Below are 26,320 nucleotides of genomic sequence, written 5' to 3'. Positions count from 1 at the left end.
GCCCTCTGGAAGGCTGTGATAGCAGGGCAGGTAAGGAACCCATTTTCTTGGAAAGCTGAGACTCTCTTCCCAAACTCCTGCCTCCTCAGGTTCAGAATGACCAATGCCAGCCCAATGTAGATGACTCCAGGTGGATGAAAACCACAGAGAAAGGATGGGAGTTCCACAGTGTGAGTATCCTGCCAGCCTCCCGGGAGCCTTTCCTGGGGATACCAGCAAAGGGGCCGTGGGCTTTTCCTCCAAGGGGTGGTTCTTCCCAGTCTGGGCTCCCACCTCTCCGTCCCTAGAGGCCAGGCGTCTGACCCGATGCGGACGTTGTAGTTTCTGTCCTCTTGAGTTGACAGAGTATGGTGGGAGATAACTTGCACTCGTGGCCTGACCCCAAGGATCAGCAGCTTGCCAGCTCTAAGGCCCAGGTCTTCTGGGGATGGAGTGTGGAAACACAGAACCAGAGAAGAATGCAGGAACTCCCTCACCACTCCTGTCAGTCCTTTTAGGCCCCTTCATAGGTCTCACCTTGGAGATACTCATGGTATATGTGGGTGAGGGAGAGGCCACGAGAGGGTGTTAAGAGGAGGCTTCAAAGCAGAGGGGAGCTGAGCTGAGCTGGGTGGAAAGGCAAAGCTGAAGACGGTCAGGAAGGGGATCAGAAAAGGTGCTGCCCCGCAGCCGGTAAGAGGACAGGTCCCTACCAGAGGCTAATCCCATGGATTAGGGATATCTGTCTTCCTGTTTGTGGCTTAGGTCGAGCTAAATCGAGGCAATAATGTCCTTTATTGGAGAACCACAGCCTTCTCAGTGTGGTCCAAAATCTCCAAGCCCGTGCTGGTGAGAAACATCGCCATAACAGGTACCGAGAAGGGAGCGGGACCTGGGGTCTGTGGACTTCCTGACTCGGGGTGGGGGGGGCGGTGGTTGTCAACCCCCAGAGGGCTCAGTCTCGGGGCTCAACCCTTGCTTCTCCATGCCGTTCTTCCTCCCTAGGGGTGGCCTACACTTCAGAATGTTTTCCCTGCAAACCTGGCACGTATGCAGACAAGCAGGGCTCTTCTTTTTGCGAACTTTGCCCAGCCAACTCCTATTCAAATAAGGGGGAAACTTCCTGCCACCAGTGTGACCCCGACAAATACTCAGGTGAGGTTCCTGAGGGCAGGTATAGTTGGGGGAGCGGCGGGTACCAACAATCTAGGGGAGAAACAGGAAGGAGAACCATCCTTCTGGCCATGCTGAAGACGACTCTTCGTGAACCCCTGCTCCTGGACGCTGGAAGAACCCTGCTGATCCATACTCCACCGATCACTCCAGAAGCAAAAGTGAAATCATTCACAAGTAGTTGGTGAGCCTCTCCTATCTGCCAGGTCCTATTCTAGGTGCCTAGACTACAACAGCGAACAAAACCCTATCTTCACAGAATTTACATTCTGGTAGGGGGAGGGGGAGACAGACAATAAACAAGAATGATAATAAATATATAATAAATTATAGTATGGTAGACAGTAAACCGTGCAGGGTGCTGTGGCAAAAAGAAAAAGCAGGTCAGGGCTAGAGGGATTAGGAAAGTTAGGGAAAGAGGTTGCAATCTTTTTTTTCCCCTAAACAGTGAAATTTGTATAAATGAAATTTTTTTTTAAAGATTTTATTTATTTATTTGACAGACAGAGATCACAAGTAGACAGAGAGACAGGCAGAGAGAGAGGAAGGGAAGCAGGCTCCCTGCTGAGCAGAGAGCCCGAAGCAGGGCTCCATCCCAGGATCCTGGGATCATGACCTGAACCGAAGGCAGAGGCTTTAACCCACTGAGCCACCCAGGTGGCCCTGTCTGTATAAATGAAATCTTATATAATATTATAATTATAAATAATAGATACAGTAAGTAAAAGTTATACATTTATATATTTTAATTCATAACAGCTATTAACAGAGTTAGGTCAGAAGAGCCATGAGGCTGCGTTGAAGAGCAAAGTTTTTTTTTTTAAAGATTTTATTTATTTGACAGAGAGAGACACAGCGAGAGGGGAAACACAAGCAGGAGAGTGGGAGAGGGGGAAGCAGGTTTCCCACTGAGCAGGGAGGACAGTGCGGACCTCAATCCCAGAATTCTGGGATCATGACCTGAGCCAAAGGCAGATGCTTAATGACTGAGCCACCCAAGGCACCCCAAGCAAAATACATTTTTAAAGATTTTATTTATTTATTATTTGAGAGCAAGTTGGTGCTAGGGTGGGTGGGTGGGGGAGCAGAGGAGGAGGGACAAGAACACTCCCCTGCAGTGCAGAGCCAGAAGCCAGGCTCGATCCCACCACCCTGAGATAATGACCCGAGCCGAAATCAAGAGGCAGAGGCTTAACCGACTGGACTACACGGTGCCCTGATGAGCAAAATGTTTTGATAGCAAAGATTAAAGCTGGAAGTTACAATCTTTTATCAGCATGATGATCCACTGAATTCAAAGGCCTTCTCAGGAAATCAAAGGCTTCCTTAGAACATAGTTTAAAAACCAGTGTTTGGGGGCTCCTGGTGGCACAGTCCATTGAGCATCTGACTCCTGGTTTCAGCTCAGGTCATGATCTCAGGTCGTGGGATTGAGCCCCACAATGCCACTGGCTTGGCACTCAGCATAGTCTGCTTGGGATTCTCTCTCCCTCCCCCTCTGCCCCTCCCCCACCCCCCCACCCCCACTTAGGACCTGCTTGCATGCTCTTATGCTCTCTCTCTGTTTCTCTAAACAAACAAACCAGCGTTCTGAGGGCAAATAAGGGGACAGGTGTAGCAGCCTGTGGCTACAGTCTCTGAATAGCTTCCTGAAGTATCCCAATTTAAGAAAGAGAACCTGGGCATGTGAGGGCCACAGGGCTCTGGTGTAAGGTGGGCAGTCCCCCCAGAGGACCCTCTTCCCAGACAGCCCATAACTATTCCATTTTTTCCTTTCTTACACAGAGCCACACACACACACACACACACCCCAGCTCAAGGCTCTCCCTCAAGCAGACCCTCAAATCTGTCCACAGACACACCCGTCCTTCACACAGGCATTGCATGACGTGTTTGCCCAGCTGAGACCAGCCATTGACCCTATGAACTGCTTATTTCTACGCTACTTCTAAAACAAAAGTCCTAGTTATCGACACAGATCTTGCCAAATGAGTGTCGTTTTCAGCAAGAACAGGAATGTTTAGATCTTGAGGGAAGTTTTTAATCGGTGAGTCTACATTCCTGTTTTTCCACTTGAATTTCTTATTCTCCTTCCGTGCTCTATCAATGGCGCCCTTGTTTGTCTTCGTCTCCAGCTGCCTTGCCAGCCCAGCAGTTGTTCAAGGGTTTGAATGGCAAGGTGGCTCTAGAAAACCCCTCTGGGAATGTTTTGATCAACTCTGTATGTAAATTAATTGTTATCCAGAGAGCTGTTATGAAAGTGTTGGGTTGGGAGTTTGAGTCCCTTGGGGTCTGTTCTCCTGCTACCCATTTCTCAATCCACCTCTTTGAAGGGAAAGTGAGTTTTTATCGTGACTTGACTCTTCCAGAATACAGGGTCCGTGGGAGGCCGGGGAATGCAAAGAGATCTGATCAGAGCCTGTGATGGAATGTGCATAAAGGGAGGGACAGAAGACACTGAGAGCATTTAGTCATCCGTTTACGAATAAGTCCCGAGTGCCTGTGAGTGCCAAAGCCTGGGCTTCGTTGGAGTTGGTGCCTGCTTTCCGGCTTAGGTCGAAAAGTCGGACTGTAGTTATAGGAGCACCTAAGCGTGGTAAGTGCATTGTGCAGTGGCCACTCAGATAGGAACTCTGAGTGTAGCGCACAGTAGAGGCAAAGAAGGGACATGGTCAGTCCTCTGTGAGGAGGCAGGAAAGTCTTCAGTGGCAGTGGTCTTGAAAGAGGAGTCGGGGGGCGCCTGGGTGGCTCAGTGATTTAAGCCTCTGCCTTCGGCTCAGGTCGTGATCTCGGGGGCTTGGGATCGAGCCCCACATCGGGCTCTCTGCTCAGTAGGAAGCCTGCTTCCCCCTCTCTCTCTGCCTGCCTCTCTGCCTACTTGTGATCTCTCTCTGTCTATCAAATAAATAAATAAATAAATAAAATCTTTAAAAAAAAAAAAAAAAGAAAGAAAGAGGAGTCGGTGATTTGATGGATGTTCAGGAGGGAGTGTAGCCAAAGCCAGAAGGCTTGGGGGTCTTGGAGAAACTCAGCAGGGCAGGAGTTGACTTGGAGAGAACTAGCATCCAAGGCTAAGAGGTAGGTACAGACTACGGACCAGCCCTTCTCTGCCATTGCTGAACATTTGGGATTTGATTCTGCGAGCAGTGGGGGCCGTTCAAGAATTTTAAGCTAGGGAGTGATGTGATTTGGCTCTTGACTTTGAAAGACCACTCTAGCTGCCATTGGGAAAATGAATGAGGAAGGAAACAGTTGGAAGCAGAGGCCACAGTCCGGAGATTTCTCAACAGGCGTCATTGCTGGTATCTAGGACCTAGACTGAGGTGGAGCTAATAGGAATGCAGAAGTTAAGGACAAAGGCTTGACTAAAAGCATTTTTCTTATTGATACCTAAAATGTGATTGTTAAGAATTATTCCTTTGTGTTGTGTTCAATATTAAGGATTCATTTCCTAGTAGAATAGCATGGGGTTTAAGAGCACGAACTCCAGAACTGAATTACTAAGGTTCAGATCTCTGGTCTGTCACCTACTAGCTCTGCCACCTTGGGCAGGTCACTTGTCTGTGCCTCAGTTTCCTCATCCGTAAAATGGGAATGGCAATAATCACATCTACCTCATAGTGTTATTGTGTGGATCAATTGACTATTACAGATGAAAGATTTAGAACAGTGCCTGGCATTGTAGTAAGCACTAATTTTATCACAGCTTAACCTTGAACAGTACAGGGACAATAACTTCTGACTCTCCAGAAACTTAACTACTAATGACCAGAAGCCTTACTGATAAACAATTGGTCAATATACATTTTGTGTTTTATATTACATACTGTATTCTTACAATAAAAGAAGTTGGAGAGAAGAAAATGTCATTAAGAAAATCATAAGGAAGAGAAAATACATTTACAATACTAATACTGTACTCTGGGTGTGTGTGTGTGTGTGTGTGTGTGTGTGTGTTCCACATATAAATGGACCCTCCTGGTTCAAACCTTTGTTGTTCAAGGGTCAACTGTGTTCATTTTCATTGAGGCTTATCCCAGCTGGCCTCTCTTTCCATGAAAGGACTCTTAGCATAGGTAACAGTGATAACAAGTCACTTGGATAGTACTTTACAATTTCCCAGAGTGCAGGAGTGATCTCCCTGTGTATAGAAGAATAAAGGACAGCTCAGAGAGGTTAGGGGGTATCTGAGCTGGACCAAGCCTTCATTAGATGATTCAGTCCTCAAGGGGAATGTTTTCCTTCGATGAAATGGATCTGAATGAGAGGACATTATACTCCGGGGGGTGGGGAGAAGTCCTGAAAGGAAGAGGAACGCTCGGAGAGAGAATCCCAAGCCCCCATGATAAACTTTATCTTCTCACAGTCTTGCTCCCTGGGCCAACGTTAGAAGAATCACTTTTTGCTCCCTTGCCCGAACATCTAGGCAGATCTTTCAAACTTGACCAGTACCCAACTTCAACACCTTGATGAAACCTGAGCTAGGGAAGGGAAGTCCGGCTCAGCATTTGGGTTAATCATTTATTAAAACTAGGTTAGCAATCATCAAGTGTATAAACAGCTGGACCACTTTTGCTGAAACCTGGAGCTAGGGTAGCAGTTTGAGCAAATATTTGAACAAGCAGAGAAAAGTCCTTGTGTAAAATGTACTTTTTAACATGGAACTTGCAACCTGCTAGACCCTCTATGCTGGATCCTGGGAAATGGTGTGTTTTCAGCATCTCCTTCCGAATTCCTCCTGGCCCAGCTTCTCAAAAGCAGGAATCCCTGGATCCCTCTGGCTGAATAGGGCCTTCTACTTGTTAACCAAGTCAATGAGCTGAGAAGACTCCAGCTGTTCCTCAGGCAGTAGCTCCCTCTTGCCCAGGCTAATCAGATGGGAACAGAAGAGGTGTGGGAACACACAGTGGAGGGAGCTCCCTAGGGTAGGCCAACAAGGGTGTAACTAGGAGATTCTCTGATCTAGGAACTCATTTGGTGCCTCAGAAAGAAGAAAGGATCAGTTGAGGTATAAGAACTGGAAGGGAGAGAAAGAAACTTTCAATCCTTATTTAAAATCTCATGACAAGGGGCCCCTGGGTGGCTCAGTCGTTAGGCGTCTGCCCTCAGCTCAGGCCATGATCCCAGGATCCTGGGATCCAGCCCTGCATCGGGCTCCCTGCTCAGTGGGAAGCCAACTCTCCCTCTCCCACTTCCCCTGCTTTGTTCCTCTCTTGCTGTCTCTCTCTGTCAAATAAATAAGTAGATAGACAGATAAAATCCCATGACAAGGGGTGCCTGGGTGGCTCAGAAGATTGAGCATCAGACTCTTGGCTTTGGCTCAGGTCATGATCTCCGGGTCATGAGGTTGGGCTCCACGCTCAGCAAGCAGTCTACCTGAGAGTCTCTCTCTCCCTCTGCCCCCTTCCCCTGGGCTCGCTCTCTCTCTCAAACAAATAAAAATATCTTTTTTTTTTTTTAATCTCATAACAGTTAACAAATAAAAATAATTCCCACAAACACAGGGAGTAATAGTTACCAGCATTTAGTGAGCCCCTACTTCCAATGCACCAAGAACGTGCTGGCTCAGGTAAGGTAGATATTATTATTCATGCTCTACAGAGGAGAGCTCTACAAGTCAGAGAGGTTCAGTAACTTGCCTAAAGTGACACAGCTACTAAATGGAACGGGATCCAAACCCAGATCGTAATACTGAAAATCTCATTTCAGTCTATCACATGGCCTGTCAGGTAATCTACAGAGAGAGGATGGCACACTTGTATCAAATGCTTGCCTGCAGGTGACACAGCAGTCACCTTAGAAATGACAGTAACAGGGGTGCCTAGGTGGCTCAGTGGGTTAAGCCGCTGCCTTCGGCTCAGGTCATGATCTCGGGGTCCTGGGATCGAGTCCCGCATTGGGCTCTCTGCTTGGTGGGGAGCCTGCTTCCCTTCCTCTCTCTGCCTGCCTCTCTGCCTACTTATGATTTCTCTCTGTTAAATAAATAAATAAAATCTTAAAAAAAAAAAAAAGAAATGACAATGACAGGAGCAGTAGTAATAGTGCTACACTGGTCCTCTATGAAGCAGTGGTTTTCTTTTCTTTTCTTTTTTTTTTTTTAAGATTTTAAGATTCCATTTATTTATTTGACAGAGAGAGACACGGAGTGGGAGAGGGAGAAGCAGGCTTCCCGCTGAGCAGGAGCCCCATGTGGGGTATGATCCCAGGACTCTGGGATCACGACCCGAAGCGGAAGGCAGACACTCAATGACTGAGCCACCCAGGTGCCCGAAGGAGTGGTTCTCATTCTGGAGAAAATAAATTCCCTGGTTTTAAAAATTAAAAAAAAAAAGTTTTAAAAATTAATTTGCATAAGTTACATATATTTCTCTGGAAAAACCAAACTGGTCTTTTTTTTCAATTTCTCAAAATGTTTTTAATTCCAAAAAGGTGAAGTCCACTGCTTTAAAGAGGGATACACTGAAATAGTTCTTGCCATTCAAGCATTCACAGGGTTAAAGCAGAGCTAACATACAGAGAGTAGAATAAATAAAATGATAGTTGATACCTTTTTTTATTAGGAACAGGTCAAGGGTTAGAGATAGTGGCAGGATGTTTGGGGGAGGGGAAAGTGGAAAAAACTCTTTGTCTTAAGTGGAGTCGGAGGAGATTACCACTTTATTTGTGGAGAGTGGGTGCCTGGAGAAAGGGAAACGCCGAAGGTGGAAGACCTTCACTGGAGGGAGATATTCAGAGAAAATGCAGGGAAAGAATTGGAATAAGAGTATGAAGACACTGTCCTAAGCTTTCCTAAGATTTGCTGTAATCCTTCAGGAGTGGAAAAAACACCTGCACAGGATTATGAAGCAAATGGAACATGGCAGGTCTCAAAAAACCGTGTTAGTTGTGGTTAGCCTGGAAGATGCTGTCTCTGGCTCCCCACCCCTCTCTCTGGCCCGCTGGCACGTCCCCTTCCTGATGCCCTGCCCGCCAGTGCCTTCTCATAGCACCAGGGACAGGTGCAAAGGGGGTATCTGAGTGGGGCTTTAGGTTCTGGAAGCGAAGCAGAAGGAGGGGTGGGTGGGCTGGATTTTCTTCTTCCCGCAATACCTGTGTTTGTGCTGTACCCCAGGGTCTTGGAGGTCCTAGGGTCATGAGCAAGTGGTGAAGAGCTCTGATTTCTTACGTGACTTCACCTATTTGTCCTTGCTTTTACAATTTAGAGAAGGGATCCTCCTCCTGCAAAGTGCGTCCGGCCTGCACGGATAAAGATTACTTCTATACTCACACAGCCTGTGATGCCAACGGAGAGGTGGGTAGCATGGTCTTGGAGCCCCTTGGCCCCCAGATAGCTCCTTTGCCCACTCCTTGGGCTTTACTACATTTGGGGTTCCAGAAGTCAGTGGAGCTGACAGGGAGAAAATCCCACAGACCTCTGTGGGGACTCCAGGGCCTGGGAGGGGGAGTGGGGAGGCAAAGCGAGATGGCCTCTTTCATCTTCAGGTCAGAAACTGTTTTTGCCCCATTTGTTCCACTGCTTATTCACACATGCTCTGTTGCAAAAAAGCCATTGCATTTTCTTTTGCTTGGTTTCTCCCATTCGCTTGGCGCCTCTGGGCCATGGTGCTCTTATTTCCTCATGGAACTCATCAGACCTGTCCCCTCAGCGCTGCTTTTGTCGGCTGGCAAAGGGAATTCATTCCCATTTCCTGTCTCACTGGAGAATGGGCTGACTGTTCTGTCTCTGCTGGTTCCTTCTTTCCCCCAGGCTTTCTGCCTCAGAGAGTCTTTCCTTTGTAGTCTGCGTCACCTCTGAGTCAGCAGGCGTGATTTGAGAACAAATGCTCTGCCAGGCCTCGTGCCCCGGCTGGGGGTCACGTGATGAAGGCTCCTGCCCTCCCAGAGCTCACTGTTCTGGGAGGGAAGGTGAGAGATGAGAACAGGAGGAGGAAGTGTAGGGGCCTGGGGGCCTCCGGGAGAGCCGTGACCAGGACTGGGGAGCCAGGGAAGGCCTTTCAGAGGAGGTCACATGTTCAAAAGTCAGTTACCGTGCCTGTGCCTGGTACCTCCCATACAGCAGTTAACCAAACAGGGTGGGGGAACATCTACTTTTACGGGGCTTCATTCTTGCTGGGGAGCAAGTGCAAAGAGAGACAACAGATAAAACATAAATAAGAGTATATCAGATGGTAGTGAGTGGAAGCAAAAAATTAAGATGAAAAGACAGAGAATGACAAAGGGTGGCAATGCTGTTTTAGAGAGGGTTGGGATGACATTTGAGGATGTAACATTTGAACAGAGACCTGAGTGAGACAAGGGGTGGCCACGGTGGTTTCCGTGCACACAGCACATGTGGAGGAGGCTGACTTGTGTCCAGCAAATTCGAGGAACAGCAGAAAGTGAGCTGGGATGGCTCAGGGGCACGAGTGGAAGGATTTGTCTTAGATCAGAGGTTCCAGATGAATTGTCTGTATCCCTAAACCACAGCCTCCCAGAAAGATAGAAGTTGGGAAATTTGCATTCAGCGTTAAACATAGGCTTGGCTATTATTAGGATGCGTAAGTGTTTCCTGGTTGGGCGGCTGGATGAATTCTCCTCTTGCCAGATAAGCATGGGATAAAGTCTGGTCCTTAGCAGTGATTGCTTTTCATCATCCTCTCTTACTCCCCACCCTTCCCCACACCTGCCCTCGTGTTTCGAGCATCGTTCTCTCCCCCAGCAGCTGAGGGAGAATGGCTACACATCTCATCAGTTTTACCTCTGTTGTGCAGTGTCTGGGATTCTGTATGACCTTGTAGAAACCATTTTCATCTTCTTGGCATCAGTTGACTCACTAATTAAGTAGGGACGTTGAATCCTGCTGCTCTTCTCCCCCCTTGGCGTAACATGGGGCTGAATGTGGTGGTCTTTGCTTCCTTCTGCTCCAGTATCCTCTCCCAGCCTCCAGCCAAGGCCCTCTGGAGCCGCAGCGAGCTCTGCTGCCTGCCAGCAGGGGCATCTTCCCTTGCCTGAACAGCCTGGGGCCAGAGCCATTGCTGCTCCTGGCAGCCCAGCCAAGGCTCAGGGGAGGAGCCCTGCAGCATGAGTGCACATGAGTATGCATTCATCAGGATTGCCTCGCAGGGCTCTCACGCCTGCACTGGCTCTGCTCAGTCTCATGCTTCCATTTTGTCTTCTAAACTGTATTTTTAAATCAAGGGCCATAAATCGAGTCCACTCCCATGATCGTCCTTATGGTCTTTGCCGTGCCTTGGTGGTTCCCCAGGGACAGGTTGACCAGTCCTCCGGGTCTGCTGCATGTGCTGCTCCAGGAGATGGACCCAGTCAGTGTTCCTGCTCCCCAGACCCTTCTCTCCATCAGACTCGGGGGACAAGCAGGGAGAGAGCACCCAGGTTAGAGCCCAAGTTTGGGGCTCTGGCCATTGGCTGCTCTTCACAGGGAGGAGTCTCTTCACGGTGGAACGGAGAGGGTCAGGAGAGGAGCCCCAGGACCCAAGACAGTACAGGCTCCTCTTAAGACTTGTCCTTTCTTATGCTGAGTAAAGTGGATGAATGCCTTATTGGTCCACCTTTTCACATGCCTTGCCGTGCTGCCCAGAGCATCAGTCCCTTCAATGCAATTCGCTCTTGTAGATTACACCTTTTATCTCTGACTTGGCCCAAGGGCCACACAAGTAGCTTTCCCCTGCCAAACCAGGAGCCTCCCCATGTCATTCCCTCTTCTGTATCCCATACCTCCATCAAAAGAGTAGGGATGGCCCTACTGAGTGACAGATACAGTGTTTTCCTTGTCCACTGATCTGATGGCTGACCGTTCCTCTTCCCATTACCCCCAACTTCATCGAGATGTAATTGATGCATAACTTTATGTAAGTTTAAGGTGCCCACTGTATTCATTTGATATACTTATATATTGCAAAATGCTGACCACCATAGCATTAATTAACACCTCCATGATATCACATAATTATCCTTTTGTGTGGTGAAAACATTTAAGATCTACTCTCTAAGCAGCTCTCGGGTATATACAGTAGTATAGTACTATTAACTGTAATCACCTTGATGCAACTTAGTGCCCCAGAACTTACTGGTCTTATAACTGGAAGCTTGTAGCCCTTGGCCAACATTGTCCCTTTTGTCTTGATGTCCCATCAAGACAGTATCCATCCACCCACGCTGATTGTTCTTACGCGATTGTTGTCCTTGCTAGATGGTGAGCCCCTTAAGGGAAGGAGCCATGTCTCTTCCATTGCTGAGCCCCCAGTTCTGGCACACAAGTGTAGTAGGCTTCTATACCTGTCTACTGAATAAATGCAAAAGCAAGAAAAATACTTGGAAGACACATGGAGACATCCCTTTTTATGTTTTGGGATTTTCATCAGCTACTTTTCCTGTGACCTTAGTAGTCATAAGATGCTACACTGGAACCAGAGCTTTCTCTGGAGACAGCTGGTCCTTCCCTTCTCCCTGTCACACATGTCCTCGCTGAGTATACCCTTCTTCATCCAGGCAACACTTAGCGGATATTTATTGAGCACGGCCATGTGCCGGGCTCTGGGCCAGGAGCATGGAATATATTGGTGACCAGAAGGGGGTCCCCTACCCTCATGAAACTTTCATCATAGACCCGAGTACCCCCTACCACCACCACTCTAAAGATGTGCTAAATCCCACACAGGCTGAGCCATTCTTCATCCGTTTCTGCAGACCCAGCTCATGTACAAATGGGCCCAGCCGAAGATCTGTGGAGAGGATCTCGAGGGGGCCGTGAAGCTGCCTGCCTCTGGGGTGAAGACCCGCTGCCCGCCCTGCAACCCGGGCTTCTTCAAAACCAACAACAGCAGCTGTGAGCCCTGCCCTTACGGCTCTTACTCCAATGGCTCTGGTAACCTCTCTGTCTGCGTCCTGTCCATTCCCATGTCCCCTACCTGGGTGGGCGGCGTGGCACTCAGAGCGGTCAGTGGAACGTGCACACTGCCCACCACTGTTGTCCCTTGTCTGAGGGACGGCAGCTCCCGTCAGGGTGGCTGCGGCCTCATTGCTGAAGGCACGGATCTTGTGGTTCCCCCAGATTGCAGCCACTGTCCAGCCGGGACTGAGCCAGCCGTGGGATTCGAATACAAATGGTGGAACACGCTGCCCTCGAACATGGAAACCACCGTCCTCAGTGGGATCAACTTTGAGTACAAGGGCATGACTGGTGAGTACCTCCTCACCGCAGTGAGCTGTCAGCTCCCTGCTGACCGGGAGCTCTCCCGCTTCACATTTCTTCATAACAGTGATATCCCCAGAAAAATGAGCTAATCACGCATGTATCCTCTGGAATGTTCCACTCCCCATGGACGTTCGTTCTGCCAGACCTTAGTTTTGTAGATAGAACCAGAGATAACAACCATGTGCACACACTCCAAAGGGCTTGCTCTAAGATCTTCAGAGTCTTTGACCGAAGTAGCAGGATAGATAACATGGTTTTGCTTTGGTGGTGGGTCTGGATGCCTCAAAGGACGGTGTTCTCTCTCTCTCTCTCTCAGAGTGTCAGCTGGGTGCATGTTTCCCTGCACCTGGGACCCCTGGGACACTGACTCTCCCCTCTCCTTTCCCAGGCTGGGAGGTGGCTGGTGATCACATATATACAGCTGTTGGAGCCTCAGACAATGACTTCATGATTCTCACCCTGGTTGTGCCAGGATTCAGGTGAGGGATACAGAGCTAAGGGAAGCCCACGCCACCTTGATCACATCCAAGTCCCACATAGCTTGGAGTGTTGTAGAGGGGAGGGTTCTGGCGTGTGGAAGCATGAGTTCAGAACAGAGGGGAGCAGGGTAGTGGTCTGAGAGCATTAACCTGAATGTTCAGGTGGTTTCCTAGTTGCTGCCCACACTGGCGGACCTCCCGCTGGCACTCTCTCACACCTGGCTTCTCTCATGGATTGGCCACACGCTCGCTACTTGAATTCTTCCTCTTCACACCATCAGATAAAATGTTACAAACAAACACACAACTTTTAAAAAGAAGGCCAGGGGTGCCTGCGTGGCTCAGTCGGTTAAGCATCCGACTCTGGATTTCGGCTCAGGTCATGATCTCATGGTTGTGGGATGGAGCCCCGCATTATGCTCTGAGCTCAGGAGGGACTCTGCTTGAGATCCTCTCTCTCCCTCTGCCCCTCCCCACTGTGTACTTTCTCTCTCTCTAAAATAAGTAAATAAACCCAAAGTAAATAAATAAATAAATTTTTAAAAATTTACAAAGAAGGCCAGAAGTATCCACAGACAGTTCGTCTTCATTTGGGACAAGAAGACTGAAATGGATGGCTCTTGTTGTCATAATGATCCCCATATCCCAAGAAGACCTAGGACATTAAGCAATGCGTTTGCCATTAAAATAAAGACTACAGGCATGTGGTGTGGTGAAAAGAACACTCTACTGAAAACAGGCACTTGAACTTCACCAGTTACTGGCTTTGTGAACTCGGGGAAGTCACCATGCTGCTGTAGGCTTCAGGCTCCTCGTTGGTAAAACAGGGGGATTGATAGTCTGTGACTTTGGACTAACTCAGGTTGAGATGATTTTTCCAGCCCAGTGGTTAGCATAACTGTGTAGATAGGAGTTGGGACTGGTGGTTCTTAGGACATAAGCAAATGGCCAAGGACAAAAGAAAAGCCATAAATGGATTTCCAAAGCCAAAGTGAATTCTTCTGCCCATATGAGCTTTCAAGATGAGGGAGGACTGCTGAATGCATTTCCCTATTGCCAGTCTGGCTTCTCCATTATCTTCTTCAAGCTCCCCCCTTTCCATCACTGGCACAGTGCTCAAGCCCATGGTAGTTGCTCAAAAGGAATAATGTCTCTTCTCTTAATTTACTTACTTAATTTACTCAGCTTATCGCTGAGCAGTGTAAATTAATTTATAACCCATTTGCAGGGTGAGCTCGGTTTTTAGGCTTTGGAGGGATGGGGGTAACATTCCCAAAAGGACATTTTAATTTGCAAAGCTGACTGCTCCAGTAGAGTGGTTCCTCACCTCTTCCACTCACCACCCCTACCCCACCTGCCCCCTGGGGCTTGGCTCTGTCTTCCCAAAAGAAGGACCAGCCTGAGAACTTGGCTGAAGAGATGACAAATTGAAATATCTGCTCATTTGACCCGAGAAAATCTCTCACCACCCCAGAGAGTGAGCTGCTAAGTGCATGTAGGTACTCTGGAACCTTGATGTGTTTCTGCATCACCTGGGAATCACGTTAACATGCAGATTCTGATTCAGTGGGTCTGTGTGGGGGGCCTGAGGTTCCGGGCCTCTGATAAGCTCGGGTGAGGGCGATGCTGCTGGTCCGAGGACCCCACTGTGCTAGTGAAATTCTAGAGCATGTTACAAAGCACTCCTCCCTCTGTTATGCCCTTGGATGGCACCACAGTGATGGAAGGTAAATAAGAAAGGTATTATCACCTTCATTTTACAAATGAGGAAACTGCAATTTGATCGCATAGCCAGGTGGCAGAATTGGACTTAATCCGTGCTCTTTCCAAAGTCCTCAGAACTTAATCCTGTCCCCCAGCAGACCTTTTGCTGCTGTCTGGGCTCTTCGGGAAGCACTGCCTGGTCTTGGGAGCTGACTTTTCATTTCTGCCCCCACAGACCTCCACAGTCAGTGACGGCAGACACAGAGAATAAAGAGGTGGCCAGGATCACATTTGTCTTTGAGACCATCTGTTCTGTGAATTGTGAGCTCTACTTCATGGTGGTATGTTTCCCTTTCTTTGTCTGCTGTGGGGCTTCTGGGAACTATTGTGAAGGTTGGCTCCCTTTGGCCATCAACATAACTGACCGCCGGCCCCCTTTGGTGCGCCAGTGTAACTGATGGCCCCGTTTATAGTAACTTCACAGAAGGGCCTAGACTGTCCTTCAGGGACTTGACAGTTTAACATGGGTCTGACCGACTGTTCTGACCGCCGGGATGGCAGCAGTATGGGAACACTGCCCCCCCACCCCCCCATGCACACCAGCCAGCCACCCAGCCACTGTGCCTTCTTCACTTATCTATCTTGGATTCAGGGTGTGAATTCTAGGACCAATACTCCCGTGGAGACATGGAAAGGTTCCAAAGGCAAACAGTCTTACACCTATATCATTGAGGAGAATGCTACCATGAGCTTCACCTGGGCCTTCCAGAGGACAACTTTTCATGAGACGGTAAGCTGCTGCCCTTCTCCAGACCCCTGGCTTCCAGAAGAGACCTCTGAGCCAGGATAATTCCTGGAAGTAGCTTAAGTATGAGTGTGAGGTTCAGAACCCAAGGGTTCGAAGGATCTGAAAGAGTCAAGCACGGAACGGCCTATTTCCCACCCCTGAGAAGCATCTGGCCTTGTCCAAATGACTTCCCAGGAAGATGGCACTAAAAGTTCAAGTACATTTTTTGTCCCCTTTCACAAGGAAGAGACCTGCTTTTTTCATGTAATGGTATCTACTGCATATTTCTCCTGTGGCACTTAATATTTTTATAGAACATTTAGAATGGGCTCGTGTTGGTTTAATGTGACACAAAATGTTCACAAAGGGCTACTCTTCAGTGAAGAAGAATAGTATGCTTCTCAGATTTTTCTCAAGTACTGGAGGGTAAAGAGGGTTAAGTAGTCATTTGCTATTTCTAGAGAACCCAATTGCTGCTGACATCTCAGGCCTCTCCCCTCTCTCCTCCCGTTTCCAGGGCAGGAAGTACACCAATGATGTCGCCAAAATCTACTCCATCAATATCACCAACGTCATGGACGGGGTGGCCTCCTACTGCCGTCCCTGTGCCCTGGAAGCCTCTGACATGGGCTCCTCCTGCACCTCTTGTCCTCCTGGCTACTACATCGATCGGGACTCAGGAACCTGCCACTCCTGCCCCCCGAACACAATCCTGAAGGCCCACCAGCCTTATGGCATCCAGGCCTGTGTGCCCTGCGGTCCAGGGACCAAGAGCAACAAGGTGCCAACCATATATCATGCATTCTAACCTTGGATCTCTGAATGGACCACCTCAGAGGGTGCCAGGACCTGGGGCAGTGGCGGGGGGGGGGGGGGGCGCTCTTGAGGGGTCGATAGCCAAGCATTCCCTGTAGCTCACTCCCAGGTTAGAGTCCTTGAGGATACCTGCCCAGGCTTTGAGCGTGGAGAGCAAGTTCTTAGCTGTAGAGAAGTTGGTTTTCAGGGTCTAGGCCTCAGCCATGGACAAGTCTCATCTTCACGGGGTGGGTTAGAGAGATCTGTGACCATCCGGTCCGGAGGGTTATTTGGCATCTCTGCAGAGACCTAAAGGGAAGGAATGAGAGCTTGGGCTCACATTCAGCCTACTTCAGTGCAGCCTATTGTCATGGGAGTTGGCCCCCCTCTCCTTTGGGAAGGCAACCCACCATCGCTGGGACATACGGTTAACTGGCATTGCTGTCTTTTATCCTAGAGGTTTTTTCTAAAGTAAAATAACAGTGCTGTTGCCCCATGCACTTTCTGAAGCTAAGAAAGTACTATGATGAAAAGTTCTTAAGTATTCATTAACGCTTTATTTATTTATTTATTATTAACATATAATGTATTATTTGCCCCAGGGATACAGGTCTGTGAATCATCATTCATTCACAATTCACAGCACTCACCAGAGCACATACCCTCCTCAGTGTCCATCACGCAGCCACCCCATCCTTCCCACCCCCCTCCCCTCCAGCAACCTTGTTTCCTGAGATTAAGAGTCTCTTGCGGGCGGGGAGGGAGACAAATCATTAATACTTTTTAAATGAACTTATATTTTACTTATCACAGACACATCGATACACAAACATCTGTGAGGCATTATTTATACAGTCTGCAAATGCTGCTTAGTTTAGCTGTGCAGTAAATGCCACAGTTCTGAGACCTGGGGAACCTCTTCCAGGCACCCCAGACCTTTGCTGCAAACTTCTTCCCCTAGGGCTCCCTCTGCCGCTGAGGGAGGGAATGACAGTTGCATAAGGCTGCTGCTGAACGGAGATTCTAGAAAGGAGTAAGGTGTTTATGGGGTTTATGGGATGTAATCCCCTCTTTTTAAAGATTTATTTATTTATTACTTATTATTATTTATTATTATTATTATTATTTATGCCAAAGAGGGAGAGAAGGAGAGCAAGAGGACAGAGAGAGAGGAAGAGAAGCTGACTTCATGCTGAGCACAGAACCCCTTGTGGGGCTCCATTTCATGACCCACAAGATCAGGACCCATAAGATCATGACCTGAGCCAAAAGCACCCAGGTCCCCTAAATCCCCTCTGAGGCTCAGCGTCCTGCAGAGAACCTGGGAGAGAGGAGGCAGGCTTCAGTGACTTTTAAATGGGGCACGGGAAAGGCTTGTAGCTTCTCTTCTGCCATCCGGAATACCCTTCTTCTAGTTCGCACCTCCCTGTCTTCTGCTAAAAAGCAAGAAGGGGCTACCTTAAGTCCTGAGAGAGTTCAGCCATCTAGGCAGAGGGACAAGGCTATAAAATCTGACTGAATTCCTTACTGAAAAATAGTAGACTCGGGTCTGTATACCATATGCGTGCTAACAAGTGCGCTGTAGGATGTACATAACCCTCACTAGCCCATTTCCCTTATTTTAATGCCCACCCAATCCTTACGTCTGCTTCTCTCACTCCTGAACTGGACCAGGCTGGGGATAATAGCTGCCACTCTCCATACAGTCCCCTTCAGGCCCCGCCCGAACAGCCCACCTGACCGAGCCTTTCCCCTCAGATCCACTCTTTGTGCTACAATGACTGCACCTTCTCCACCAGCACTCCGACCAGGGGGTTGGACTACAACTTCTTGGCTTTGGCAAACACCGTCTCTCTGGCTGGAGGGCCAAGCTTCACTTCCAAAGGGCTGAAATATTTCCACCACTTTACCCTCAGTCTGTGTGGAAACGAGGTAAGCTGTGTGAGTGCCGGGGCATCATATCGAAATGGGACACCAGAGGGTCAGAGCCAGAGATGGACACAGGCGCAAAGCCAAAAAACCAGGCAGCAGGCGACTGAGAAGACGCCAGCGTTTCTAAGTGATGATAATTCTCTCGGAGGACGTTTTCCTCTAAAATTAAATCATTTGGAATATAAACATTTAGGAAAATAAAGGTGTTTGAGTTAAGATATTCATTTACTCCTACCTGACTTTAATTCTTTCAAACTGAATATTAAAAAACAATGCCAGAGGAAGATTTTTTTTTTTCCCTTTAAAGAGCAGTCTGAGCAGTCTTCACTAATCAAGGCATTTGACATTTGTTTCCTAAAGACTGGATAAAATAAACTGTATGTAGTTCATCTCTAAGAAACTTTGTGGGCAGTTTTTTAAAAGGGATGTGAAAGGCTTTCCAGGATATGGGAAGAATGTTACCTTTAGCCATTTCACGCTGCTGTAAATGTGTTGGATGCACAAGTCAAAGACAGAAATGTAAAGAGTAATCCCAGCACTACAGCACTTAACTAAATTACAAACAAGCCAGGATTAGCAGTCGGAGAGATAGTTTCAAATGCAGCAAAATAAAGGGCATCTTGAGCCTTTAGTCTGCGACCCTGTGTGGCAGTGAGACCTCACTTAACACACAGTCAGTCTTCTACCACCTTCTGGAACATGTGAAAAAAGTTGATTTGTGTTTGTATAGAGAACACGCCAAGAAATAAACCAATCAATTTTCTATGGCAATTATATCTTAATTTAAAAAAAGAAATAATCTATGGAAGATTAGAGATGCATGTCTCTATCTTGTTTTTACAAGTCTTTGAAGTTCAAATGAAGCTTCCAAGGAGTTAGTGGTAACTCAGAAACTGAGGCTGATTAAAGCAAGATCCATGTAGCAAAAGTTTCATTCAGGGAGTGGGGAGAGAGATGAAGACAGGGAATTTGGAGAGATTGACTTTTTGGTTTTTTCCCCTTTATTCTTTTCAGAAATGTCTCCTGTGTGCTGTCACACTACTGTCAGTTCAAAGACAAAAATGGGTCTTTGTTTTACCATAACGCAAAGGTTTCTTTCTGTTCTCTTGTCCCTAATTTCTTACAATCTGAAAAATAAACTAAGAATCACCAGATTTAGCAATTGACATAACTTCACTTGTAATAAAATTTAGAATATTGGAAATCTGACAGGGTAAGTGCTTAGGACACTTCCATTCTTAAACATTTTATTAAGCTTTTAATTTTAATTCCAGTATAGGTAGTTAACATACATTACTAGAATGTAACATCGTATTACCTTAGTTTCAGGAGTACAATGTAGTGATTCGACACTTCCATACATCACCTGGTGCTCATCACAAGTACATTCCTTAGTCTCCATCACCTGTTTCACCCACCCTCCCACCCATCAGCTTGTTCTCTATAGTTTAGAGTCTCTTTCCTGGTTTGCCTCCCTCTCTCTCTCTCTTTTTTCCTTTGTTCATTTATTTTGTTTCTTAAATTCCACATATGAGTGAAATCATATAGTATTTGTCTTTCTCTGACTGGTTTATTTCTCTTAGCATAATACTCTCTAACTCCAGCCATGTTGTTGCAAAAGGCAGAATTTCATTCCTTTTTATGGCTGAATAATACTCCATTGTGTATATATGCCACATCTTCTTTATCCATTAATTTATCAGTGAGTACTTGGGCTGCTTCCACAATTTGGCTTTTGTAAATAATGCTGCAATAAACTTAGGGGTGTACATATCCTTTTGAATAAGTGCTTTTGTATTTATTCTTTGGGTTTAGTACACTCAAATTTAAAGTAGTGAACAAATGATTTTATGCTGACACATTATATACTGATATTCCATAAATGTAATGTTGTTAAAGGAATAATACCTCAGTATTTCCTCTATTACAAAATCTCCAGGAAGAAGGAGAGTTAATCTTACCATCTTCCAGAGTTCTCTACAGTGAGGATTGTTAGAGAACATTTTATTTCTTGTCATGTTTTCTACATAAACACAGACTTTCTTCACTTGGTCCTTTTTTTTTTTTTTTTAGTGGATTATGTTCCAATTATTTCTACGATGTCCTATCTCAAGGCAGGGAGGGGGCTAGTTGTGGGGTCTGTTTTAACTGCTGGGAATCTGTCTGGAAAGTGCTCTCACGACAAGCACTAAGGGAGATAGAGAGGGAATGTGAGCCAAGCCAGATGTTCAAAAACTTCAGAGACTCGGTTATATATTTCAGTATCTATCTAGAAATCTGGCTAGGAGAAGGAAGACTATTAACTGGTGGGCTGGTAGATTAGAACTCCAGGTCTTTGCCACCATCCCAACCCTGCTTATATGAGGCTCCCACGTGACTCCGAGGAAACAAAAAGGCTTGGCGACCTCTGGGCCAGAGTTCCAGAAACTAGGACACCGAGGCCTTATTTTTAGCTTTAAAAAAAAAAAAAATGTGTCTTGTAATTAGATCTAGGATGAAATCATTCCACTGCAGCATACCACTGGAAGGCTGAAATTTCAGATGTGAAAGCAATGTGCCCTCTTCCCCTTTGGGAATTGTGTGACCATTCATTCCTTCCCACTCCTTCCTCCCTACGTCCCCCTACCCAGGGTAAGAAAATGTCCGTGTGTGCCGACAATGTCACCGACCTCCGGATTCCTGAGGGTGAGTCGGGTTTCTCCAAATCCATCACAGCCTACGTCTGCCAGGCGGTCATCATCCCCCCGGAGGTGACAGGCTACAAGGCTGGAGTGTCCTCGCAGCCTGTCAGCCTCGCCGACCGTCTTATCGGTGAGTGACCCAGGGGCTCCAGCCTGTGTGAGTGTGTGTGTGTGTGTGTGTGTGTAAGTGTGTAAGAGAGAGTGAGGCTACCAGGCTCTGAGATAAAAAGGCCCCAGATGAGGGGCCCACCCTCTTGATCTCTGTTTTGTATTCCATCCTGGGGCCTCTGACAAACCTTGGTTTACCCTTTCATGAGCCAGTCGGGAATGTGAGGAGATGGAGGAAGGTTGGATGTTGACAGGTATTGGAAGAATTGAAGTGGTTGCTGGCTCGTGCTACTAGTGACAACTAATTAGGAGCTCTAATTTGGCAGGGGTGACAACAGATATGACTCTGGATGGAATCACCTCCCCAGCTGAACTTTTCCACCCGGAGTCCTTGGGAATACCGGACGTGATCTTCTTTTATAGGTGAAGATGAGAGACCAGGCGGATGCAAGGGAAACCTAGCCCCGCCACCGTTTCTGGTGCATCCCTCTCTCCAGCCACCTACTTATCAAGCCAGAACATGTCTGATGTCTAGCAGATTGACCCAGCCATGACAGCTACAGGCTGGGAGTTCACTGGTCCCAGCTTCTGGGGTATTATTGGGGCAGGTCTGCCCTGGAGGCAGGGAGAAATATGGGATTATCTGTGGCTGACTTCCCTTCCTGCCTTAGGAGACTCCGGTGTTATGCCTATGCTAACCTCTCCTGGACCAATGCCTTTCCCCTTGACCAGCTCTCCCCGATCCCCACTCTCACAGTGTATAAACCAACTCCTGTGCACCCCCAAGTCCTGACTTCCCCAGCAAGGGAACTGTTTGGTGCTGACCTCACTTAGTGACTCCCCAATGAAACAGGTGAGTGACTTCTACCCCCACCGGGGGCTGGCTTGCTCTGCAGGTCCAATGACGTGACCCAGTCCTGCAGTTCTGGGAGATCGACCACCATCCGTGTCCGATGCAGTCCACTGAAACCCGCCCCTGGACGTCTGTCGCTGCCGAGGTAAAGGGGTGTGTAACAAGGTCTCCCTTCTTTGGACTCGTTTCATCCCAAGAGTCAAAGAGAAAACACTCTGAGAGGCATGAGTGGGCTATTGGGGACACAGTCATGACTTCAAATTCTCAATCTTCAGGTGTCAGGAGTGGGGCAGAAGGAAGAGTCCAAGCTATTCTCACAATCCCATACCATTACGGGGACAGCTAGGCACAGCTATTGGATTCATGTCCTCCAGTTACCAGCTATGTTATCGTGGATACATTTCTTATCTTCTCTGGGTCTCTTGTTCCTTATCTGTAAAATGAGGACAACAAGAAGTTCCCTCAGGGGGTGATCTTGAGGCTTCAGTGAGACCAGGTGACTTGTGGACTTCTTGTGGTGTCTGGTGTGTACTTGCTATTATTAGGAGGAGTAACAGTTTTAGCAATCTCTGTGTAATCAATCTCTGTGTAATCAATCAATTATGAGTTTAATAGCTGGGTGCACTGAATTGAGAATTCTGGAACCAATTTGATTGCAGGACCCTTCCCCCACCTCCTTCTTTCCCCCAACTAACATGTTGAGGGGCACTAATGTCTTGAGGAAGATGGTTTGGAGAATGCTGTTTCTTTCTTTTTTTAAGATTTTATTTATTTATTAAAGAGAGAGACAGACAGAGAGACAGAGCACAAACAGGGGGGAAGGGTAGAAGGAGAAGCAGGCTCCCTACTCAGTGGGGAGCCCAACTCAGGGCTCGATCCCAGGACCCTGGGACCATGACCTGAACTGAAGGCACATGCCCAGCCGACTAAGCCACCCAGGCACCCAGGCACCCAAGGGAATGCTGTTTCTAAATAGCAGCTGCTCGGGGAGATGGGGACCAATGCAAGATATTTTAACTCTGTGGTGTCAAAATATAAGACCATTGTTCTTGCTGGTATAAACATTGCAGTAAAGTAACTAACAGATATCCATGACCTAAGTCTGTTCCTGAAACCCAGCACCCCACCTCATCCCCGCCCAAGGAAGCTGCATTGAAGAGGCTTTTGCAAAATGTCACAGGTCCATGGGGGAGAACAGAAGCCTCTGACGGGGCGTTGGCTGGGGCAGCCATGGTACAGCTCAGACACCTGACATTAGCTCTCATCTGATGTAGCAGAAACAAGTGGGCAGAGGGTAGAGAACCTGGTGGAGACTGGGAAGGCCTCTTGTTATCAGGGACACTGGAGAGCAAAACCTGTATTAAGGACTAGCGGGAAGGACCCTGATGGGGCTAAGAGTCTGGCGAGGAGAGCTATGAGATGATGGGACTCCCACCAGCTCTTGCCACACCCAGCGCATAAGCCCTCACGTCTCCTTTCTGCTTTGCTAGCGCATGTTCCGATGGGACCTGTGACGGCTGTAACTTCCACTTCCTGTGGGAGAGCCTGGCTGCTTGTCCACTCTGCTCCCCTGCTGACTACCACGCTATCGTCAGCAGCTGTGTGGCCGGGATCCAGGTGGGTCTCTCTGCTCAGGGACGTCCTGGGAGAGAAGGGAATGCGATCTCTGAGTTCCTTGTCTTTGTCCCCAACAGAAGACCACTTACGTGTGGCGTGAGCCAAAGCTGTGTGCGGGTGGCATCTCCCTGCCTGAGCAGAGAGTCACCATCTGCAAAACCATCGACTTCTGGCTGAAAGTGGGCATCTCTGCAGGCACCTGTACTGCCATCCTGCTCACCGTCCTGACCTGTTACTTTTGGAAAAAGAATCAAAAGTATGTGATGGGGTATTGGAGTCTGGGGATGGGCAGGGTTGGGTCACTGCACCGGGAAGAGGACATCTGAGAATTCAATCCATGAGGCTTTTCTCTGGGGTTGGCCATGGACCCTGTGACTCCGGCCAGAGACTTGTTGAGCCACTTATCCAGCAGCTGCCTTGGCTGTCCTGACTCCTGAACAGGGACAGTACCACATGGTGGTCTATAAATGACCATTAGATGCTCAAAGGAAAAGCAGAATATCCTTAGTTTGTTGTTATTATTACTAATTAAAATAATGACCTCATCATTCCAGTATTTCTATTAAGCTTTGAGAACACAGACACAGCTAGCCTTAAGGGAAGAAGATCACTGAGCTGGAAATCAAGATTCTTTAGCTGTAAGCCCAGGCCTCACACCACTTTGCTAGGCTTCAGTTGCCTTATCTATGGCTCCCTGTTTAGGGCCCAGCCTCTCTCCCTCTCCCTTCTCTTTTTTTTTTTTTTTTTTAAAGATTTTATTTATTTATTTGACAGAGAAAAATCACAAGTAGATGGAGAGGCAGGCAGAGAGAGAGAGGGAAGCAGACTTCCTGCCGAGCAAAGAGCCCGATGCGGGGCTTGATCCCAGGACCCTGAGATCATGACCTGAGCCGAAGGCAGGGGCTTAACCCACTGAGCCACCCAGGCGCCCACCTCTCCCCTCTCTTATTCCACATTTCCTTGTCTAACCTTTCTCATTGCCCTGCCTCACAGACTGGAGTACAAGTACTCCAAGCTGGTGATGAACGCTACCCTCAAGGACTGCGACCTGCCAGCCGCTGACAGCTGTGCCATCATGGAAGGCGAGGACGTGGAGGATGACCTCATTTTTACCAGCAAGAAGTCACTCTTTGGGAAGATCAAATCATTTACCTCTAAGGTAGGGAGGCTGGCCAGCACACTGAGGTCAGCCTGGAGGGCTGGAGAAGACACCAGTCCTAGGACATTGAATGGTCCCACACTGTTCAGGGACCACTCACTACTCTACTCCCCACCCTTCCTACTGTTCCAGCCCCCCACCCTCAAAATCCTGGCTTCTGCCTTCTGTATTTCCACACCATTACTGTTTCCCATGGGGCCCAAGGCTGCTCTTGACCAGGCTCCTTCTCTCCCAACATGCACTCCAGTTGATGGACTGTTTGGGCCTTTTAACTTCCAGAAGGAGTATTGAACCATCCACGTTGTAAGAATCATTTCCCTTTTTTTTTTTTTTTCTCGGAGGGTGGGGAAGAGGCGATCCCTAGGATCAACTTCTGATAGAAGTGAGGCTCTCCTTTGACCAGTGGAGGGTGCTGTCCCCTGATGTCTGGGCCCTGTCCTGTGGGGGCTGAGTCATAGCTAAGGCCATGCTGCTCACCACTGAGCGCTGTGGAGCTGGGAGAGTTGGCTCCGTGTGTGTGTGGGTGGGTGAGAAGATCTGAAGCTCATAAATGCTATGCTGACAGCACTGTCGCCAGGTGTGGGGCCAGCAGAGAGCATCTGAGCAACGCCTCCGGGGCCACAGCCCTGTGCCGCCCTAGCCTGCCAGAGCCCACACCTCCCTCCTGTCCTGAACCAGTTCATCCAACAGGTGTGGGTGGGAAGGTAGTAACCAGGATGGGCAGGGGAGGGCGGGGAGGAGTTTAGACTGCTGAATCTCATTCCCTTTGTGCTAACCCGGCAGGGTGGCGCGTGTGTGTGTGTGTGTGTGTGTGTGTGTGTGTGTGTGTGTGTGTGAAAGACCAATGGGAGAACCATTCACCCTGGGACCCTTGAGTCTTTCTGGGTTTTTAGAATTCAGCAAAGATGCAAAGCAGGGGGTTTTAAAGATTTTTCTTACCCTCTGACTGACTGGAAGGACCAAGAAGAATAGAGGGTATCTTCTGTCTGTTTCCACAAAGCCACTGGAAGCAGGAATTCCATAAGGGTTCCTCCTGTCACCTCTTTTCCGTTTCTCTCCTTTGTTCCCCATCTTGCCGCCGTGCAGCAGCCAGCTCCTGTCACCATCTCTCTTTCAGAGGACTCCTGATGGATTTGACTCCGTGCCACTGAAGACATCGTCAGGAGGCCCAGACATGGACCTGTAAGAGGCACTGCCCTGCCTCCCCTGCCTCTTCACCTGGGCACACCACCTTGCAAGCCTGTGGCGATTTGGCTGCCAGCTTCCTGCTGGGAATCTCTTCATTGTGGCCTTATCAGAAGAAGTTTGGATTTCCGATATCTGGTTTTTTTATAGAGTACCCAAACCCTCCTTTCTGCTTGCCTCAAACCTGTCAAATATACCCACACTTTGTTTGTATATTACTCCCTTGCTCGCATCTTGTTTCCCAAAATGGTCTAGCTGCCAGAGCCATAGCTTCGTCTGCTCATAATTCATAGAGCTCCGGAATGAAAATATTTCTCTCTTCTGAAGTATAGAAACAACTTCCTCTGCCCTAACGGCAGAAGCAGCTGGGAGTTTTTCTGGTGATCTGCCCTCTGCTTATGATCTCTTTAGGAGAGAGGCTGGGTAAGGAGAGTGTTGGTGTTCTCTCCTGGTCTGTGATGGTAGTCTGGATTCTTCTCTCCTGGATAACCAGCTCAGACTGAGTTTCGTGGCTAGGCTGAGGGCAAGGTGAGTCAGGTCTGGGAAGAAAAGTCTTGATAAGCACAAAGAGAAGCAATAAGGAAAGTTTTATTTTGTTTTTGAAACCAGGTACTTGACTTCCTTTTTCTCAATAAGCGATGAATATTCTCACAAGAGCTAAAGGAAAAAGTGCA

The 26,320-nt window shown here is 48.0% G+C and overlaps 1 protein-coding gene across 4 annotated transcripts in view; it reads left to right on the top strand.

The window, feature by feature from the left end:
• Positions 1–25,864, top strand: part of KIAA1324 (KIAA1324 ortholog) — a 70,194-nt gene extending 44,330 nt beyond the window's left edge. The window contains exons 5-23 of one of the 4 annotated variants that reach the window (XM_032303282.1): positions 90–170; positions 745–850; positions 985–1,134; positions 8,355–8,443; positions 11,839–12,016; positions 12,203–12,331; positions 12,735–12,825; positions 14,765–14,870; positions 15,182–15,319; positions 15,834–16,097; positions 17,870–18,043; positions 20,674–20,854; positions 21,159–21,255; positions 21,729–21,830; positions 23,176–23,302; positions 23,380–23,558; positions 24,296–24,461; positions 24,709–24,764; positions 25,548–25,864. In XM_032303282.1, coding sequence (XP_032159173.1) covers positions 90–170; positions 745–850; positions 985–1,134; positions 8,355–8,443; positions 11,839–12,016; positions 12,203–12,331; positions 12,735–12,825; positions 14,765–14,870; positions 15,182–15,319; positions 15,834–16,097; positions 17,870–18,043; positions 20,674–20,854; positions 21,159–21,255; positions 21,729–21,830; positions 23,176–23,302; positions 23,380–23,558; positions 24,296–24,461; positions 24,709–24,764; positions 25,548–25,647 — 2,514 coding nt within the window. In that variant the 3' untranslated portion in view covers positions 25,648–25,864. The remainder of the gene's footprint in view (positions 1–89; positions 171–744; positions 851–984; positions 1,135–8,354; positions 8,444–11,838; positions 12,017–12,202; positions 12,332–12,734; positions 12,826–14,764; positions 14,871–15,181; positions 15,320–15,833; positions 16,098–17,869; positions 18,044–20,673; positions 20,855–21,158; positions 21,256–21,728; positions 21,831–23,175; positions 23,303–23,379; positions 23,559–24,295; positions 24,462–24,708; positions 24,765–25,547) is intronic. The other 3 variants (XM_032303283.1, XM_032303285.1, XM_032303284.1) reach the window with 3 other exon arrangements.
• The last annotated feature ends 456 nt before the right edge of the window (positions 25,865–26,320 follow it).

This window comes from Mustela erminea, chromosome 10 (genome assembly GCF_009829155.1).
Source record: "Mustela erminea isolate mMusErm1 chromosome 10, mMusErm1.Pri, whole genome shotgun sequence".
Lineage (NCBI taxonomy): Eukaryota > Metazoa > Chordata > Mammalia > Carnivora > Mustelidae > Mustela > Mustela erminea.
Note: the sequence above shows the minus strand (reverse complement) of the source record. Positions and strands in the feature narration are given on the sequence as shown.